The 20,687-nt window shown below is 45.2% G+C and overlaps 1 protein-coding gene across 1 annotated transcript in view; it reads right to left on the bottom strand.

The window, feature by feature from the left end:
- Nucleotides 1-20,687, bottom strand: part of IFT140 (intraflagellar transport 140) — a 1,386,753-nt gene that overhangs the window by 160,410 nt on the left and 1,205,656 nt on the right. Inside the window, exon 21 of the mRNA XM_078662938.1 lies at nt 12,289-12,384. Within this exon, the coding sequence (XP_078519064.1) occupies nt 12,289-12,384 (96 nt within the window). The remainder of the gene's footprint in view (nt 1-12,288; nt 12,385-20,687) is intronic.

Genomic DNA, 20,687 nt, shown 5'->3' with positions numbered 1-20,687 from the left:
GGGCACCACAGGCAGCAACTCGTCTGCTTGTCAAACCAACACCCCCTTACCCCCATGTAACCCTATACATGGATATGCTGCTTCGACTAAATCCTCTGTTCCCGCTAATGATGTAAGCGGATCATTAACTGATTCTACTCGAAAGAGTAATGTAGCGAAGCAGACCACCTTAGCCCAGAAGGGTCCTGTTAATCACAACCAGCACGACAAAAAGAATATGCATGAGGACAACAGGCCTATCAAACATCAAGGCCCGGCCCTACATCTTCCACCTGAGGCTTGTCCTTATGTTTTAGTTCTGGCTGGAATCCCACCGCTTAAGGAAGGTCAAGGAGAATCATGGGTTCAACTTCACAATAAGTGCATAGATTGGCTAACAAAGCATAAGGGGGTGGGTTATGATATAGCTAAAGAAATCATAACTACAAGGCGAGTAACCTGGGTCGGTCCTCTTTATAAAAACATCAATGGGGACTGCATTGTAATTAACTTTAGAAATCCGGGTACAGCGAAATATCTGCTGAATACTAATCCTGGCCGTTATGGACCTTCTACTGTGGTGACCCCACTTCCCTTAAAATATTTCTACCGTCCTCCCAACAAGTTGATGCAACCGCCACCAGTTTTTCCGTTACAGAATAGGTTTGGAATATTCCAGGATCTGGACTGTCTGGACTGACTGCCCACTGAAACCACTAAACCACTTCTTGTGTGTTTTGAGGCAGCACAGTCAGAGGAACCACCCCTAGAGGAGACCCTGCCAACATTAGAGATTTCTCCATCTAGTTTACTAAGTATTCAACAAAGCGTGGTTATACCTAAAACTGCCCCAAGTACCAACCAGGGTGCATGTTCGAGGAACAATATAAACAATAATCTAACAATTCTTAGTTGGAACATTGCGGGTTTGAAGTCCAAAATGGGAATTCCTTCATGGAGGGATTGTGTCAATCGTTATGATATAATGATGTTCCAAGAAACTTGGTGTGTTGAGGACCTATTGTTTGAAGGGTATAGTTGCCATAATAGGACTGCTTTGGCCCCTCTGGTTGGACGCCCAAGTGGTGGATTGTCCATTTGGATAAAAATTACTGCTGAAGTGAAGATTGACGAACTACAAACAAATTGTCCTAGTTTCATGGCACTTTCGTATACTCAGAGGATAAAACTGTGTTTAATCAATTTCTATAACAATGATTTTCTGTCCCAACCTAATCCTAATTTTATCTCTTTATTTGATTTTATTAATGTAATCATGGATGGACAAGTGTATGGAAAATTTGATGGCATATGTTTAGGGGGAGATTTTAACGCACATGTACATTCAAGAAACCCCCCATGTAAAAGAGGTATAGAACTGTTAGATTTTATCTCTTCTAATGAACTTGTTAATTGCATGGAGCATGCAGGTATGGAAAACCATGCATCCCCATTCCCCACCTTTATTGGTCACGGGGGTGGCACGACGATTGATTATGTTTTTGTTTCCCATGCCATTGCAAAGGCATTAATAAGGGCAGAAGTAGTGTGTGAAATTTACAGCGACCACTACCCAATTGCCATCCATTTATCACTACCAAGGGGTAAGTGTCCAAAACGTGAAATAGGCGCAAGGGGTCTGGAAATCTCGACAGACAAGTTGAGGGTAATCTGGAAGGGTGCAGACAATAAGGGAATCCTGGCTGAAGTATGTAAGAAACATCCATCTTTGATTAAAGATTGTCTTACCACAGAGGACCAAGGGATAAATGTGGTTAAAGCGTTTTCTGAACTCTGCAACATAATTAAAGGTGAAACTTCTAGACCAGCCTCTAGTAAGGCCGAGGAAACACCTAGGTGGTTCGATGCCCCATGCTCAAAAGCGAATAGGATGCTTAGAGCTGCCCTAAAAGCTGAACCAAGGGACACACTGAGGGTAAGGCTGCTTAGAACAGAGTATAAGCTCGCTTTACGTACTAGATCAAATGATTTACTGAAAACCCACTGGGATTCCCTGGCACGATCTGCTAACCTAAAAGATACCACTGGATTTTGGAGGGAGGTAAAGGAAATAAGATCTATTGGCTCAAATCTGACGGAAATTAACTGTAACATCACTGGCCCGATCTGGGTTGCGCACTTTGGTAAAATTTACGCAACACCAGACAATACTCCTTTGATGCTACCCCCTCCACACCCAATGTCTATTTCCACGCTTGAGGTTTTCGATGCAATTTTAGAAAGTGCCGGGAACAAAGCACCCGGATCTGATGGGCTCTCCATAGACCAACTAAAATGTGAACCAGAGTTTTGGGCTCCTTTGCTATGCAATGTTTTCAATAATTTAACTGAAGGAGAGATTCCGGAAACATGGTCACGTAGCATTATTGTTCCCATTTTTAAAAAGGGCGATAGGCTGGATCCTGGGTGTTACCGCCCAATTTCTTTAATAGATAACACCTTAAAAGTCTTGGGACGGATCTTATTTAAAAGGATAAGAACATGGACAGATGAGAATAACATCCTACATCCTAGCCAGTTTGGGTTCCGCAGTAGCGTCGGAACAGTGGAACAATGCTTGAATCTGAATTTGATCATGGGAAAATATAACATTGCAAAGAAATCCCCTTTATATTTTGGTTTTATGGATCTGAGCTCGGCTTTTGATTTTGTTAATCGCTCCCGGCTTTGGTCTACCCTTCTCGAATATGGTTTGGATGACCATCTGGTACATTTTTTAGCTTTTTTACACCGTGATCTTAAAGCTTGTGTACGTGTGAATCAAATGGGTGAAGTTTCTAACGATATTAACATTGGTAGGGGGGTGAGACAAGGGTGTGTGCTGGCCCCTCTCCTTTTTATTTTGTATATTAATAAACTAAGCGGCACTTTGAGCACCCTAACTAGTGATGTGCCTTACATTAACGGAGCCCCAATACCCACCCTTCTTTACGCAGATGACGCGGTCCTGATGGGCCGTACTCCGAAGGCACTGCGTATTTTAATTTCAGGGTTTGTCCTTTTTATGGCCGATTTAGGCTTAACAACCAATTTTAAAAAATCACTGATTATGAGCTGTGGGCCAAAAAGTCACAAAATTCCCCAGATTATTTCAGGGTCAAATGTTTTAAAAAGTACCAACACTTTCCCCTATTTAGGGCTCTTATTCTCAAATAGTGGTACGTGGCATGCCCATGTTTCTTATGCCAGGAATAAGCTGGGCAAGGCCATTAATTGTGTAACCTCGTTGAGGCAGCCCACCCAAGCTGATGTGATAACCCCCCTGGTGAAGATATACCAAACCCAATGCATGCCAACTGGCACCTACGGCGCTGAGGTTTGGGGCTACACTAAGTGTTCCTCCATTCAAACAGAAGAAAATAGATTCTGTCGTAAGGTATTGGGGGGGGTCATCTGTTCTCCAACCTATGTATGTCATAATGAATTAAATATTGCCTACATAGAGGATTTTGTGAGATCAAGACCAGCATTGTTCTGGATAAAGTTATGGAACAATACGGCTGCTACATTGACCCGTGACATTATTTTGGATTGTCTAAAATGTGATAGGGGACACCATATTCCATGGCTGAAATCAGTAAAAGAGTGCCTCGCAAGCGTGGGTTTGGCATCCTTGTTCACATCACCGCACCTAATAAATCGCTCCCATAAGACCATTATCTTAAGGGCATTGTATGATTTATATAGTGAAGAGCGGGACAGAAAGAATCAGATCAAATGCACGGTTGTAAAATATATGGCCTGTTCTGAACCACACATTAAAAAACCTGGCCTACCGTACAGATATTTGCGTTTGCATCTTGGTAGATGGGTAAGGGGTTTATTGTTTCGTTTCCGAGAGGGGAGTATAGTTAATTTACTGAACTTCCCTCTGGGATATAATAAACATCTTGAAACTTTAAATTGCCCCTGTAACCCTTGCATGAAACAAAGTCTCATGCATTTCCTGTTCTTCTGTGGTTTTTATAAAAAATTTACTGTACATTATTTAATGCCCTATTGTAAGAAAAATGAACTGACTAATTTTAAATCGGCACTTCGGTCCTTTTTGGTATTGGGATCAGACGAAGTTATTTTTAGGATGAGTTGTTTTCTCAAAGCTGCCGTTAGATCGAGAGCCACCCTTATTATTGATGTTTAACCATAGCACACTGCACTTTTTATTCTGTATTTTTATGATAAAGGAATTTTTTACACTTACTATTTTAATCTCTAGTATTTATGTGTAATCAGATAATATTATAATAATGTGATGTTTGTCTTTTTAAGAAAGGTTTTTAAAATTGTGTTTTTTAACAAACTTCTTTTACTTCGATTATTGGGGAAGGACAAATTTGGTATAGTTGTGAAACTATCATTATTGTAATAGATTATGATTCGATTTAGATTCGATTGTGCTTGTTTTATCCTGCATTATTCTCCAATTGTCATTATTGAATTGAATGTTGATATGTGTTTTTTGTTTGTACTTTTATGGATGTTTTTTATTCCGAATAAAGATCTTTTGACTTGGCAGTGTGTATGCCCCCCCCCCCTCTGCAGTGGGCCTTGTCTGAGCGGCTGTTCGCGCTGTGGGATGAGATTTCGGAGGTGCTGACTGTGGTGGGGGGTGATTGGAATGAGGTTATGGACGTGGGCTTGGATCGCTTGAGGCGGGGGCCTGTTGCATCGGATCCCCCCCCTGCTGTTGCTCTAACCACACTCTGTGTGACTGTGAGTGGCCTGGGCTGGGTTGATGTGTGGCGACACCTTCATCCCATGGTGCGTGAATTTACGTATGTGTCGGCGGTGCATGGGTCCTTTTCGAGACTAGACTATCTGTTTGTGCCGGGTGCCTGTTTGAGTCGAGTCAGCGATGCAGCGATACTCCCTAGGGGCCTGTCCGATCACTCCCCGGTCCTGGTTACCGTGACCCTCCCCTCCAAAAGACAGCCGTTTCGTTGGCGGATGTCATCTTGGCAGCTGCAGCAGCCTGAGTATGTGCGTCACCTGCGTGAGGCAATTGATCATTTCTGGCGCGAGAATCTAGTGGGGGGTGTGGACGCAGTGGTGGTGTGGGAGGCGCTGAAACCCACGATTAGGGGCATTGATATAGCTTGGTGCGTGGCCTCTCGGCGACGACGTCGGGAGGCTATTGTGGCGGCAGCGGCCCGCGTGGAGGAGCTAGACAGCGTGGTCGGCTTGGGAGCGATGAAGGCGTTGTGAGGCAGCTCCTGCAGGCCCAACAGTTGTACGCCTCCGTCCTTTATGAGGAAGCCCGGCAGGCGTGGCTCGCCACGCGCAGCAGGGTGTATCAGTGGGGCGACAAGTCCTGCACCATGCTGCATAGATTGTGCCAGGCGACCTTCCAGCCCCTGGCGTTGCCGGGTCTCGCGGCGGGTGACGGGTCGATCATGACCGATCCGGATTTGCTGGCGGCTAGCTTTGCCCGCTATTACGAGGCGCAATACGCTCCGAGCGATCCTTTGGGGACGGACGAGATATCTGCTTATCTTGACGACCTACTACCGCAGGCCGTCCCCGATGAGATCAGGACCGCCCTGGATGCCCCGCTTACGGCTGAGGAACTGGGGGACGCCCTTGGGCAGTTGAATACTGGTAAGGCGCCCGGCCCGAGCGGCTATCCAAGCGGATTCTATAAAAAATTTCACGTTCAGCTGGGACCCCACTATCGCCGTGCCCTGGAGGCGGCGCGGGTTCGGGGAGAGCTGCCACCAGACTGGCGGCATGCGGAAATCGTGGTCTTCTTGAAGCCGGGCAGGATGCCGGACAGACACGACTCATACAGGCCGATTTCCCTCCTTAACATCGAGGCCAAGATTTTGGCAAAGGCCTTGGCGAACCGCCTCTTGCCCCACATTGCTGACCTGGTCCACCCTGACCAGGCCGGATTCATGCCTCACAGGGCCACCCGGCATAATATCCGACGAGCACAGGCGGCGGTGGATGCCATGGGTGCTAGAGATGAGCAGGCGGCACTCTTTCTGGCGGACATGGACCGTGCCTTTGATTCGGTGAGTTGGGTGTATCTGTTCACGCTGTTGGCTCGTCTCAACCTAGGGCCGGTCTTCTTGTCGTACGTTCGTCTTCTCTACACCAACGTAACGGCCTCGGTCCGCGTGGCCGGAGCTACCTCTGGGCGCTTCCATATAGGTCGTGGTACTCGGCAGGGTTGCCCCCTGTCCCGTACCTGTTCGCCCTCGCCATGGAACCCCTGGCGTCGCGGATGCGAACAGATGCCCAGGTGCGTGGCTTTGTCTGGAATGGGGACCTGGTGGATAGGATTGCACTGTATGCTGATGACGTCCTCCTCTTCCTTACTGATCTGCGGCAGTCGGGTCCCCGGGTTCTGGAGATTATGCGGGTGTTTGGCGAGGTCTCGTGTCTCCGTCTTAACTTGAATAAATCAACCCTGTGGGTGCTAGGTGGCGGAGTGGTTGCCGACCCCTGGGCGGCAGAGTTGCGAGTGGCAACGGATGGCCTGAAATATCTGGGCGTCTTTCTCTCAGAGTCGCGGGCCGTGGCCTGGGCGCGTGGAGTCTTGCCGGTGTGGGAGCGGGTCCAGGCTGATGTTAAGACCTGGTCTAGAATGCCGCTCACTATTTTCGGAAGATCGGCCATCTTTAAGATGGTGGCGCTGCCGCGGCTCCTATACCAACTCCAGAATTTCCCTCATCCCATCGGCCTGGAGTGGTTCCGCCAGGTTAATTCGGTGTTGGGCCGCTTCTTGTGGGCTGGCGGTGCGGCCAGAGTGGCATTGAAGACGTGCTTTCTATCCACATACTGTGGTGGCTTGGCCACCTCGGACCTCCTCTCCTACTACCAAGCTTCGCAATTACTGGTCCTTAATGAATGGTGGTATTGTGATAGAGGTGATCCGGCCTATGCCTTGGAACGATTCCTTATGGGTGATCGCACGCTCCACACCATCCTTTATTCGGCCCGTCTGCGCCGTGGGTTGCCATCTGTCACCAGGGTGGTCTTTGCGGTGTGGAGACAGTCGCTACGCCGTATGGGATGGTGGGGCAGATTGACGGCTGAGACGCCGCTTTGGCATAATGGTCTACTCCCGGAATTGGCGGCCCTGGCCGGATTTGAGGGCTGGGAGGCCATTGGGGTTACACAACTGGGCCAGGTCATGTCCGGCGCCACCCTCAAGTCCTTCGAGGAGCTCCGCGCGGAGTTCCAAATGCCTCAGTCCCAGTTCTTCCGCTACCTCCAGCTGCGACATGCCCTCGCCCCGAGCATCGCGGGCCTCGACTCCTTGCCGGAGTTCAGCCCTATCGAGGCTAAGGTGTTTATGGGGGACCTGGGGGAAAAGAAGGTCTCTAAGATTTACCAGACACTTGTGATCCATTGCTCCTCCACCCTACACTCCCTTCGGGAGACGTGGGAAGTAGACGTGGGCCCCCTTGATGAGGACGACTGGAGGGAGGCACTGGAATCCCCACGCGGAACCGCTATTGCAGTCCGGCTGCGGCTAATTCAATTTAAATACTTGCACCGCGCCTATTATACGCGTGAACGGCTGTGGAAGGCTGGATTGATTGCATCTCCGGAATGCCTGCGCTGTGGAGCGGTGCCTGGCTCCTTGTTGCACACGGTGTGGTCGTGTGGCCGGCTGACTGGATTCTGGAGGGGTGTGTGGAGTTGCCTGGCTGAGGTTCTGGGCTGGGACCTCCCTCGTACCCACCGGCTGGGCCTACTACATGTCATGGAAGGGATTGGGGGTAACGTTTATAAGCGCCACCTATTGCTCTTGGGGCTGGTCGTGGCTAAGCGAGACCTGGCCCGGGCGTGGAAGTCAGTGAGGGCTCCCCCCCTGGCTGCTTGGAGGGCTGGGCTGGATTATTTTATGGGTCTGGAGAGGCCGATCTTTGAAGCTCGGGGCTGCCCGCGCAAACACTACAAAATCTGGAAACGTTGGGCTGACTACCGTGGCCTGTCCTTGGACCCCCCGGCGGAGCAGGAGGAGGACGCTTGATCACAGTGACATTTCTGGCCCGAAGCGGTAAAGCCCTGGTGGCATCACATCTACTTTCTTTTCCATTGCTTCTGTACACGTGTGGTAGGGGGGGTGGGGAGGGGGGTGTTTTGAGGGGGAGGGTAGAGTTGTGGGTTAGGGTAGGTTGCTGGGGAGTTTCTATACTGAGCATATTCTGAGCCTGTTTTTACCGTTTTTTGCTGCCTATGAAACTGCTATATTGATATTGTTGTGGTGATCTTCGAGTGTGGAGACGCCACATTCTTGGTGCTCATTTGCTCAATAAAATTGGTTGTGAAAAAAAGAATATCGATTTGAAGGTAAGTAATATTGATTTTAAAAATATAGAAGCCATTAACATAGTTTGCAAAATATAGTTGTTAAAAATATCGATTTTTAAATTAGTATTATGTATTTTAGTATATATTTTAAATGTATGACGTACTTTTATTATATAAGTATTGTTTATGTTTTTTAATATATGTGTTAAATATCTAGTAGTTTTTACATTTACTTTATTTACATTTAGCATCTTTTTGTTACATAGCAGGTTGTGGGTTTATAGGGAAATAGGGGGGGGAAGTAATTTAATTATAGAAATGTAATGATTATTTTTTATTTAATTATATTAATTTAATTGATATTTAATAGTGCTAACTGCGCTTTACATTTTTTGGAAAGTCATTTTATGCGTGGGATGTGGGCTTTATAGGAGTAAAAGGTGGGAAGGAATTTATTTTTAATTCATGAATAATTAGTTGTAAAATAATATTAATTAATAAATTGTTAATTATGGAATTTTTTGGGTACATTTTGTGGCGCTAATAGGGGTGAAGGGTGGGAAGTAATTTATTTGTAATTAATTATTAATTAGTTGATAATTAATATTAAATAATTTATATTTCATTATGGTAATTGTGTAATTTCTTTTTTTTAGCTTGCGGGTTGTGGTGTTAATAGGGCAAAGGATGGGAAGTCATTTATTTATAATTAATTGATTAGTTGATAATTAATATTAATTAATTAATTGACAATTGATTATGTTAGTTGTTTAATTACATTTTTTGGGGGAGTGGGTTATGGGGTTATAGGGGAAAAGGGTGGGGAGTAAATTCCTTTTACCTAATTGGTTGTTAAATTAAATTAAAATTCATTTTAATTGTGGAATTAATGTTTTTAAAATTAAATTTTAGGTACGGGTTGTGGGGCTTTTAGGGATAACGGGTGGGACGTTAATTTCAATGAAATATAATTTGTTTATTAATTATTCATATTTGTTTAATAGATAATTTATTATGTTAGTTGTGCAAATAAATTAATTATTTTACATTTTAGATGTGGGTTCTGGGTTTTGTAGGGGTATGGGGTGGGAGGTAAATCAATTTTAAGCAATTAATAATTTTGTTAAATCACTAATAATTATTAATGTCAATTAATTGTGTTGTGTGTTTTGTGGGGGTATATTGCGGAAAGAACATTAAATATAATCATTTATTGAATATTTAATTAATGAAAATTAATTTGTTGATAATTATTTATATTAATAGTGTAAATTAATTGGAAAACACATTAATAAACATCTTACTGATTATATCGAATCCACTGGGTGCCTTGACTCCTCTCAGTCTGGGTTTAGGACTATGAACAGTACGGAGTCAGCATTGATTCTCGTCACTGATAAAATAAGACACTTACTTGACAATGGCCTGGCAGTACTATTAGCGCTGCAGGATTTGTCAACGAATTTCGACGCAGTATTCCATTCCATTCTATTCGGGAGACTCAGAAAAATCGGGATTCGTGGACAGGCCTTTCAGTGGGTCTCTCGCTTCCTTACACTGCGGACACAAAACATTAATCTAGTCTCTTTCCTATCACAGACCATGGAACTCACCAAAGAAGTGCCTCACGGGTCCTGCCTCAGGGCTACTTTGATCAATATTTACGTGGCCCCGTTAGCAGGATTACTTAGAAAGCTTGGCTTTACTCCGATTTCTTATACTGATAACACCCAGCTTTCACTGACATTTGATAAAAACTCCAACAATACTGAGACCGCTTTCTCGGAAGGCATGACTGCTATTGCTGCCTGTATGAGGAATAATTTTTTAAAGCTGAACGCTAGAAAAACTGAGATCATGCTGTTCGGAGATGCCCCTCTGCTCTGGTCCCCAGAGTGGTGGTCATCAAACTTAGGCGCTGCCCCGGTCCCAAAGACTGTGGTCAAGAACCTAGGCATATGTCTGGACCCGAAACTAACAATGAAAGAGCTAGTCACAACCAGCGTAAGCTCATGCTTCCATATGTTAAGCCTCCTATGCAGGGTATTTCCATTTCTTCTCCTTACCATACATAAAACACTCATCCAAGCTCTGGTGACAAGTCGCCTGGACTACTGCAATGCCCTTTTGATTTCAGCTAATGAATACTCCATTAATAAACTTCAGGTAGTTCAAAACACCGTGGCTAGTCTGGTCTCATACTCACCTGTCAGAACAGCCTCTCTTCTGCTACTACAAAGTTTACACTGGTTACCGATATGTAAGCAGATTAGATTTAAGATATGTTGTATGGTACATAAAGCACTAAACGGTAAAGGTCCTGGTTATCTAGCAGAAAAACATATTCAATACAAGCCACACAGATCCCTCCGCTCAGGTGCAAAATCTTTGCTCATTGTCCCATGCTTGTTGAAGTCTCGCTTTGGTGGGAAAGCCTTCTTCCACCTAGTCCCCTATTACTGGAATCAGCTTCAAATTCATCTCCGGAAATGCCCAGAATACCTTTTTCATTTAGAAAGCTACTTAAAACCGAGCTTTTCTAAAAATGCCCGCATCTATTCGGCTCTGACTGCTGCACCCTGTAGCGCGGAGATACCCTCTGGGGGTGATTCAGGCAATTTACAAGTCAATAAAAGAAATAAATATTTTTTTAGGTGCAGGTTGTGACTATTGTGGGGTTATAGGGTGAAAAGTAACTTAACTTAATGTATGCAATAATCAATGTTTTAGGTAAAAAATAATTTCTAAATAAAAATATTTATTTGTATGAAAATCATTTTTGCATTTTATTTACAACAATATTTGTAAGTATTTGTGATATGTATTTAACATTAAAATGTTTTTATTTTTTAAATATATATTTTTTCAACATATTTGTGTACTTTTTATTTACTTCATTTTTAAAATATTTTTTATTTTGTTGAAGATATTTTGTTTGTTTTTAATGTTTAACTGACTGGAGTGGAAATAGTAAGAGTTTAGCCACCCACCCTCCGCAATCCAACACTTTCCCTACTGTTGTACTGACTGGAGTGGGAATAGTAAATTGCACCCCTCCAAAACCCAACACTTTCCCTACTGTTGTACTGACTTGAGTGGGAATAGTAAATTGCACCCCTCCAAAACCCAACACTTTCCCTACTGTTGTACTGACTGGAGTGGGAATAGTAAATTGCACCCCTCCAAAACCCAACACTTTCCCTACTATTGTACTGACTTGAGTGGGAATAGTAAATTGCACCCCTCCAAAACCCAACACTTTCCCTACTGTTGTACTGACTGGAGTGGGAATATTACATTTTACCCCTCCACAATCCAGCACTTTCCCTACTGTTGCAGTGACTGGAGTGGGAATAGTACATTTGACCCCCCCCCCCCCCCCCCGCCCGCAATCCAACACTTTCCCTACTGTTGCACTGACTTGAGTGGGGCTTGCTTTTTTTTTGTTAATTCTAAATGTTATTGTTGTGTTAAAGGTAGTGGGTAAGGTAAATAGTAGTATATTGTAATGTTGTATTTTATGCAATTCTACATTTATTGTAGTTCGAATAGTAAATCATATTATTGTGTGGTGTAAAATATTGTGTTACTGTTGTGTTGTATCAGGTGGAAATATATATATTTAAATTTGTAGTAATTTATTCTATGATGCGATCTATATAATCATGTGTTTGATTTATTATAATCATATAATTTGCAATATTTTTTGTTTGCAACTTACTTTTAATTAAATTGTAAAATATGTGTGCTGTTTTTTTCTACCCTCACACACGCAAAACTGTTTCACAATTGCTCAAAAAATCCTCATCTTCTCACTGGTGTGTTATGGAACTTGTAAATGGGCTAACTGAGAACTAAACTGTTTGTATTACATTCTTTCAATTTTATCATGTAGGCGCATATGTTTATCACTCAGTACACATGACCAACAGAGAACACGTAGCACAAATGTCTCTCACTCTTGCAAAGAACTGCGATGTATATGACAAGAAACATGGTGCTTACAGAGAACCTGCCACTTACTTATCTTTTGACTTATTGATGTAGATTTCTAATGACTGCGGGTCATCTAGGAGCATCCTGGGAACCTCAAATCGATGTGTGTCCGACTTCTCATAGCTGCAGAGAAAAGGTGCAGAGGATCTTAATTATCACTTATTCCAGAAAAAAATTATATCAGAATCCTTTGACACAAGAATATTTAGATTTTACAAATGGCAGCATTCCATGTGTAATGCATTATGTTTACCTAAGTAGCAGCAGACAAGTGCTCAATTACAATTAAGAACAGCTTTTCAAGCCAAGAAACAAAGCATAGTTGCACAGCCTTAGATCTCAGTATGCAATATTGAAAAGAGACAGAGGATCATTTGGCATCAACGACAGTTCTGAAAGATATTCTACAACCAGGAATTACAATGAATAGTGTTTTGTTGTCAGAGAGTTTCGCATTTGCATAAAAGGTTCATGAGCTTACATAACACAAACAGACCCTTTTGATCTTCTCCCGGAAAGAATGCACCAAGTCCCATATAAGAATCAGAGTAGCAACCTAGTAATGCTTAAAACAAACATAAAAGAAGATGTTTCTAAAAGAAGAAAGTAGTAAAGGGCGATCAAATGTCAGAAAAAACAAAGTACTCTTTAATGTCCAAATGCGAGGCAAAGATCTTAAAAATAGAAAGTGATAGGGCTTCATAGATCAACACCCTGTGATTCTAGGCAAATTACTTACTCATCCTGTGCCTAAAAAATTGTAAGATAGGCCTGATTAGGATGGCAGTCGGACTTACGTCAGACTGCCATCCTGGTGGGAAATGGGACCACCCGACAGGCAGTCGGCGGTCCCACACCCTGAATCACGATGTGACCGCCATCCAGGTAGTTGAAAAATGTATATCTTGTATTGCGGCAGGTGCTGCAGGCAGCCTCACAAGTTGCAGTACAAAATATGCACCCGGTGCATATCCCTGCACTAAGTGGCAGGCACCATGCGGTGCCTGCCACAGGGTGCAGGGATATGTGGGCCCATGTCGGAGGGCCAAGGAGACCCGAACCGGCCCCCAATGTCCCTTTTCGTAATCCCTCCAGCGGTGCCTGGCAGGCACCGCCCCTGTTGTAGGGATGCAAGCCCCTCCAACAGACCGGCGGGCTCCATGAACCTGTTTGATCCATAGCGGTCAGTCTCTCCATCTGCCAACTATCCACCCGCCATCCAAATGTGGCAGGCAGTAATCAGTTTTGTTACAGAAGAACACATTCATTTTTGTTATGCACAGGGAGATTAAGTGATTTGCCCACAATCACAGGATGTTAAGCATCGTAGCCGAGACTTGAACCCAGTTCCCCAGCTTCGAGGTCGACCGCTCTAGCCATAAGGCTACATCCTCTCCCCAATATTACAATGGAGGTGGGACTGCCACCGATGGGATGTCGGTGGCGGTCCCACCATCATCGCAATCAGTAGACTGGTTTGTAGTAAAAGTTCCACATCAGCTTCTCGCAAGATAGCGATTCTGGTAAAAAAACAGCCAAGAGCGGGAAGGACCAAAGAGGTCAAGATGTGATGATTGATTGGCACAGCAAAGGGAGACGGAGTACTTGTACATCAAAAAATGGTAACAGCAACAATAATTATAATGTGACTGAAAAATAATATGTTACAGAAATAATATAACGTAAAAAATATAAGTTTTGATTAAACACCTGGAGTTTGTGTCAGGTGAGTATTTTGAATTTAAACAGAAAACAAGTGCAAAACACAGTGATATTATGCAAATCAGTACTCTGGAGCAAGGTACCAGTATTTGAGAATGTTGAGAAAGAACATAAAGGAATAAGATATAAGGCTGGAAGAGAAGATCATAAATGAATCGAACAAATGATCCAGGTGGAATCACGATCCTGGACTACTTTGGGGAAACTGGTTACTATCGTTAAAATTAAACATCAAGCAGGAGAATTCAGTAAACCTTATTTTTCAATCATGACATTGTCAACGCCTTTCCCATAGCACCTTTAATAAATCCTGTACATTTCAGGGCATTGCTCACTTGATTAGCAAGAAATTAAAGTATCCTAACTTATTTCTAGAGTGCAAACTATTTTCTGCGTGGCTCATATGTATCACTTTGCACAGTTCATGTTTTCGAGACAGTGATCTCTATTTGCTCATATGGATTTAATATGTAGCACAATAAAGAACTGGGAGTAATGTGGGCATCGAACCCCAATAAACATCTGAACCCCAACTTTATTTAATCCCAGAATTTACCTTAGGTGGTTCAGCTACTTGATCCTTCTCATGGATCTAACAACAAGATGCTACCCTCCCCATCAATAGCAGAGTAAAATCATAATTAGAAACATGGACGACTCAAGAACTGAGCTCTAAATCAAAATTAACTTTAGAGTCAATCATTTTTATTGAGCAGGAACATGGCATGTATACACAGCCCAGCTGCCTACATCAACTTGCCGGCAGGGCGAAAACTCAGTGCAATGACACAGCATATGGGCCTACATCCCGGAGGGCAACCCCGCATTTGCGTACTCGGATCCTCGCCTCACCTGTGCTGCAGTGTCCGCTTTTATCAAAGAAACAAAACAAAACAAGCCAAACCCCTTTCCCCGTCCATAAAACAACCCCCCTCCCACTCCCACCCCGCTCCGCATCAGCTTCTTTCATCACAGGGCACCTCTACCATCACTAGGGGAACCAAAGAACAGTCAGCCCCCTGTCTTGGACACTGGTGACTCCAAGAGAATGAGTTGCGGAATCTGTAGGTATTTCGGGCAGGTTACCACCCGGAGGTCCTTCGATAAGAGCTGCAAGAATGGGCCCCAAAGTTGAGCATATTCCGACCCCTTCCCATCCATTCCCATCGAAAGCCGTTCCATCGCTAAAATGTGCCAAAGCCTTTGGAACCAATCCTGAGGGTCGGGTTCTGCCGGAGAGTGCCATTGTGCCAGGAGCACCTGCCGCGCAGCCAACAACGCCAGCGCAATCTGTCTACCTCTTAGTGAACGCAGGGGAAAGACTTTAGAGTAAGGAAGCCCTAGCAGCGTGTACTCGGGAGACTGGGGGAATGTAATCTGAAACGCAGCATCTAACTCATCTAAGACTGTGGCCCAGTACTTCTTCAATTTTGGGAAATGCCATAACAAGTGCGCCAGCGTCCCCGTTAGGCCGCACCGCCGCCAGCAGAGGCCCGACTTGTAGGGATCCCACACCTTAATGCGCGCTGGGGTATAATACCAATACGTTGCTACTTTGTAGGCTGACTCGGTACCCGCGGTGCTAGCAGCCGTGTGCTGCGCTCGATAGAAGATGTGCTCCCACTCCTTTTTCGGCAACGAGTGCCCTAACTCTCTTTCCCATCTAACTTGTGCCGCCGTACGCTGCCTCCTAGGCTGGTGTACTATCATCGCATATAATTGCGAGATAAGTTTACGGTCGTCTTTCTTGCAAACCAACCATTTTTCAAGCGCTGTCAGAGGGCGGGACATGGAGGCCACATTAGCTGGGTGGGTGACCCAGTGCGCCACCTGTGAATGATGAAAGGCGTCAGTGACCGGCAGTGGAAAGAACTCTGTCCGCAGCCGGGCGAATGGGATCAGACCGTCTAAGTCAAAAAGGGAACCAACCCTCTTGCAGCCCTCCTCTCACCAGCGATTGAAGACCGCGGACGCGCGACCCGGCGGAAAGTCCGGGTTATCCACGATAGGAGTCATCGGGGAGGGGAACGAAGTTCACCCTTTACATTGAGCCAATTGGTCCCATGCCTTAAGGGTCGGAGACGTCACCGGGGAGGAGTATAGGCCCCAGGCTCTATGCTTGCACGGCAGCCAAAGCTCTCTCCAAATATTACAACCTGCTACCGTCTGGTCCATAAAGTTCCAATGTTTGCTGGACATGGGCCTGTTCCATTCGACTATATATCGCAGAACGGTCGCCTGGAAGTAAACCGTCAACAGGGGAAAGCCCAGCCCACCCGCCGCTTTTGGCGTGATTGCCACGGATAGAGCCTGCCGCGGCCGTTAGTTGTTCCATAAGAACTTGTTGAGCAACCCCTGCAGCTTTCGAATGACACCGTGTGGGGGACTTAGCGGCAACATTTGAAAAAGGTACAGTATGAGGGGAAGCACCGTCATTTTTAGAGCTGCCAGCCGTCCATACCAGGCCAGGTTGAGACGGGACCAATCCACCAGGGCTTTTGTAACCTGCTCCACGAGCAGCGCATAGTTCAGGGATAGCATTTTGGCGATAAAAGGGGCCAGCTGTATACCCAAGTACGGGTTATCAGAGGAAGCCCATTGGAACTCGAAGTCCCGCTTCAAGTCCCGGACATCCGACTCTGGAATGGATAGGTTAAGAATTTGTGACTTGGAGTAATTAACTTTGAAGCCTGCTACTTTCTGGAACTCAGACAGTTCCTTCGAGAGGTTGCGCAGAGAAGAGTAGGGGTTGGCGAGCGCCAAAATAACATCGTCCGCATAAAGGCTGATCTTATGCAGGTCAGCCCCAAATGTAGTCCCAGCTACGTCCCCATTCGACCGGACTCACTGAGCGAACGGCTCCATATAGAGCGCAAAAAGCAACGGGGAGAGGGGGCACCCCTGTCGGGTCCCCCTCTCGATAAGAAACAGTGCTGACCGACAGCCATTCACCCGAACCGCCGCCCGTGGAGCCACATAAATACACTGAATCCACCTCAAAAAGTTGTCCCCCACTCCAAAGGTCCTCGACACTGCAAACAGGTATTCCCAATCCACACGGTCAAAGGCCTTCTCCGCGTCTATAGAGAGCAGGAAGGCTTGTGTCCGCGAGCGGTGAACCTTGTCCACGAGATGCAGCAGTCGCTTCGTATTGTCTCCCCCTTGCCTTGTGGGGACAAATCCCGCCTGGTCGGGTTCAATAATCCTGTCCATTAAGGGGCCGAGAAGCCATCGGGTCCCGGCAACTTCGCAACTTTGAGTTTTGCGATCGCCGAGAAGACTTCTTCTATTCGTATCGCCGAATCCAAACTCTCCGCCGAGTCCCCATGCAGGGGGGTTATTCCAGAGGTAGCGAGGTAATCCGCGATTCCCGTGGCCGGCATACCCTCCGCCTGATGCAGGGTCTGATAGAAACGGCGAAAGGTCTCCACGAAAGCAGAGACCATGGTGTGCTCCACTCTCTGCGCATCCCGCGCAACCTGTACCGTGTGCAGTTGAGAGCGTGCCCGAAGCCTATGCGCAAGCATCCGCCCTGCCTTATCGCCACAGAGATAAAATTTGCGTCGTAGTCATAATAGGGCGTGCATAGCTCTATCCATGTCGAGATGTTTCAGCATGCGCCTCTTCGCCTCCATTTCCCTCCAAACCCTTGGCTCCCCAGTTCTCTTATGGATCGCCTCCAGAGCCCTAACCTCTCCCTCTAATTCCGCCCGCTTTTCTTTACGCAGGTGAGAGAACGTCGCAGACAGCGCGATAAACTCTCCCCTCGCTACCAGCTTCAGTGCCTTCCAGACAGATGCAAGAAGCGTATCACCCACCTCATTCTCCGCGATGTAATGTACGAACACGTCCCGCATCTTCGCCACCACTGATTCAGAGTGAAGTAGGGAGTCGGGAAGGTGCCAACTTGCGGCCGAGGGGCGAATCCCACTCAAAATTAAGTTTAAAAGGTTTAATACGTAATTATCAAAATATGCATTACCGACAACTTTGCATATTTTGCCATAGAGGCTCAGACACAGAATACAGACTCACAGGTCATAACAGAAGTCTTAGTTAATGAAAATCTCACTAAATTCAAAGTGTGAAACTCTTAAAGAGTACTAACAGCATTCTAAGTGAGGAAATCTCAAAATAATCCATATAGAGTCCGGTGGAAAATAGATAGTGGTCCCCAATCCCTCAAAACCAATTGTATTTATACACATGTTATGCATATCAATTAATAAAACTGCAAACTCTGCATGGTACGATCACGGTTAGGTCACACTGGCAAATCAAAATCAATGTTGTAAATCTAAAAGGTTCTTAACACTAACCCATTTCCTGAGGTAAGAGAAATTTTCCACTTTATACCTCAATCAATCAAATAAACGTTATTAGGTTTCACGTAAATAAAGCCATGAAAGTTGCAATACATCCAAATACATAAAAACATAGTTTGATAAAATAAGAGACCAAGTAAAACTTGATAAAAAAACTGTAACACAACATCCCATAATGATCTCTACCAATAAAGTGCAAGTTCAGAGTCAAGCAGTGGCCCCCTTGGATTAGCACAACCTCCCATAATAGTCTTTAACAATAAAGTGCAAGTTCAGAGTCAAGCAGTGTCCCCCTTGGATTAGCACAACCCTAAAGAGTTATCCTGACCCTCGTAAACAGATATCTCCGTGAAGAATCATCAATCAATGTAGCTATCTATCCAAACAAGCCCTGGTCTTCACGGTGGATTTCAGGTAGCCAACAATAAAGAAAATGCCATCGGCCTTCAACAGTTGGAGGAATAGGAGAGCTGGACGAGCCTGATTAAAATTCATCTTCTGTAAAATAGGGACTAAAAAGTACCTCTGGGGTAATTCATAAAATTTACATCAAACATAAAATGTAGCAGATCCTGTGTAGACTCTCTGTCACAGCCACAGGGAGCTAACAATTGATCTCTACTGCACCCTCTTGGAATAGCAAGCAGGAGGTGAAAAAGATCCAGGCGAAACCTGGACAATAAAAACCGCTCATAGGTAGATAAAAACCCCTGGAGGTAAGGCTCGGCAGATAGAGTTGTCTTCAGCAATAAGAATTTGCGGACGCTAGGTTTCCGCAGTTCCTGCTCATCCCTTTCCAGTTTCCTTAAACTAATGGAGGATTCCCCAATTATCTCCACATCTTTTTTTACAATAGATTTGGGATTGGAAGACAAATCAGCACGCCCTAACTCTTCAAGGCTACTTTTGATGTATCTAAACCAAGGTATTCTGGACACCTTGTCAAGGGACATGCATTCTATTAAAATCAATTGGCTAAGAGTTAATTCTTTATTCAACTAGCAGTTGTGCCAAAACACAAGGGGGCGCAGGGCCAAGGTGTCACTTAAATAAGGCACCCCAGTTCCTCGTGGACCACCAAATTAGACAGACCACGCGGAACACCCAACAGGCGCTTTAAAGTATTCTCAGCTACCTGACATGTATCTGTGTTGGTATGCCCCCTAATTTCGCTTCCATAACATGCTATGGCTACACTTTTTGCTTGATAAGCTTTCAGCATAGCTGCAATAGTTCTCTTGCCTAGTTTGGAAGCAACATTAAAAATGGCCGCGTTCACCCTAACCAGATCGCCCTGTTTCTTGAATTTTAGCAGCCCCCATTTAATTTGAACATCCAGTAAAACTCCCAAATATGAAAAAACATCAGTATGGAGAACTTTGGCAGGGCCTACTCTAAATGTAAATTTTATTTTATGGCAAGTGCCCACCTGCATTATGTAGGATTTTGAGTTGTTGATAGATAAATCTCGATCCAACATAAATTAAGTAAAGGCTTCTAACAAGGATTGAAGGCCCCTAGCAGGCCTGGATAAAAGAACTGCGTCATCCGCATATAATAGAACAGGGAGACCACGCCGCCCTAAATACCGGTAGTCTGCCCCAGTAGCTATTAAGGCCCTGTCTAGGTCGTTGATGTAGAGGTTAAACAAAAAATGGGGCCAAGATGCAGCCTTGACGTACACCCCTCTTTATATCAAAGTCCCGTGAGACGCGGAGGTGCTGGGAGAACCTAACATTGGCCTTAGTTGCCCTGTGAAGGTCCTCAAGGAAGTTGACAATATTGCTATCTACCCCCATACCATTCATGGACTGCCACAGTTTGGCCCTGTTCACGCAATCAAACGCGGAAGACAAGTCCATGAAGGCTAGGTAGATAGTTCCTGAACGTGCAACCGTGTATTTGCTAAGTAACATGGTTAAGTTAAGGCATTGGGCCACGGTTGACTGACCCGGGCGAAATCCAAATTGGACATCGGGAACGATCTTGTGCTTCTCAGCCCAGGTGGACAGTTGTTCTAATAGCTCACAATCTTAACCACCAAATCCAGCAGTAAAATCGGCCTATAGCAGAATGTGCTATTCTGATCACCGTTCTTAAAAACAGGTACAATAGTTGAGGTGGCCCAAGACTCCGGGCAACCATTCCTGGCCGCAGCGTTAAACACAGCCACAAGAACCGGCCCCCAAAAAAGGGGATCAGACTTAAAAAGATCCGGAGGAATGCCATCTGGTCCCGGAGCCTTGTTGCAGGTTAAACCGGCAATACCAGTCTCAACCTCACTCTGCTCAAAAACCACTGCGGGGGCGTCCATGTCACGGCCTGTAGCACATATTTGCTCCATTGGACTTTCAAACATAGTTTTGAAGTGGAGCACCC

Source organism: Lissotriton helveticus, chromosome 10, assembly GCF_964261635.1.
Source record: "Lissotriton helveticus chromosome 10, aLisHel1.1, whole genome shotgun sequence".
Taxonomy (NCBI): domain Eukaryota; kingdom Metazoa; phylum Chordata; class Amphibia; order Caudata; family Salamandridae; genus Lissotriton; species Lissotriton helveticus.
The sequence above is the reverse complement of the archived record's forward strand: the minus strand, read 5'-3'. Positions and strand labels throughout refer to the sequence as shown.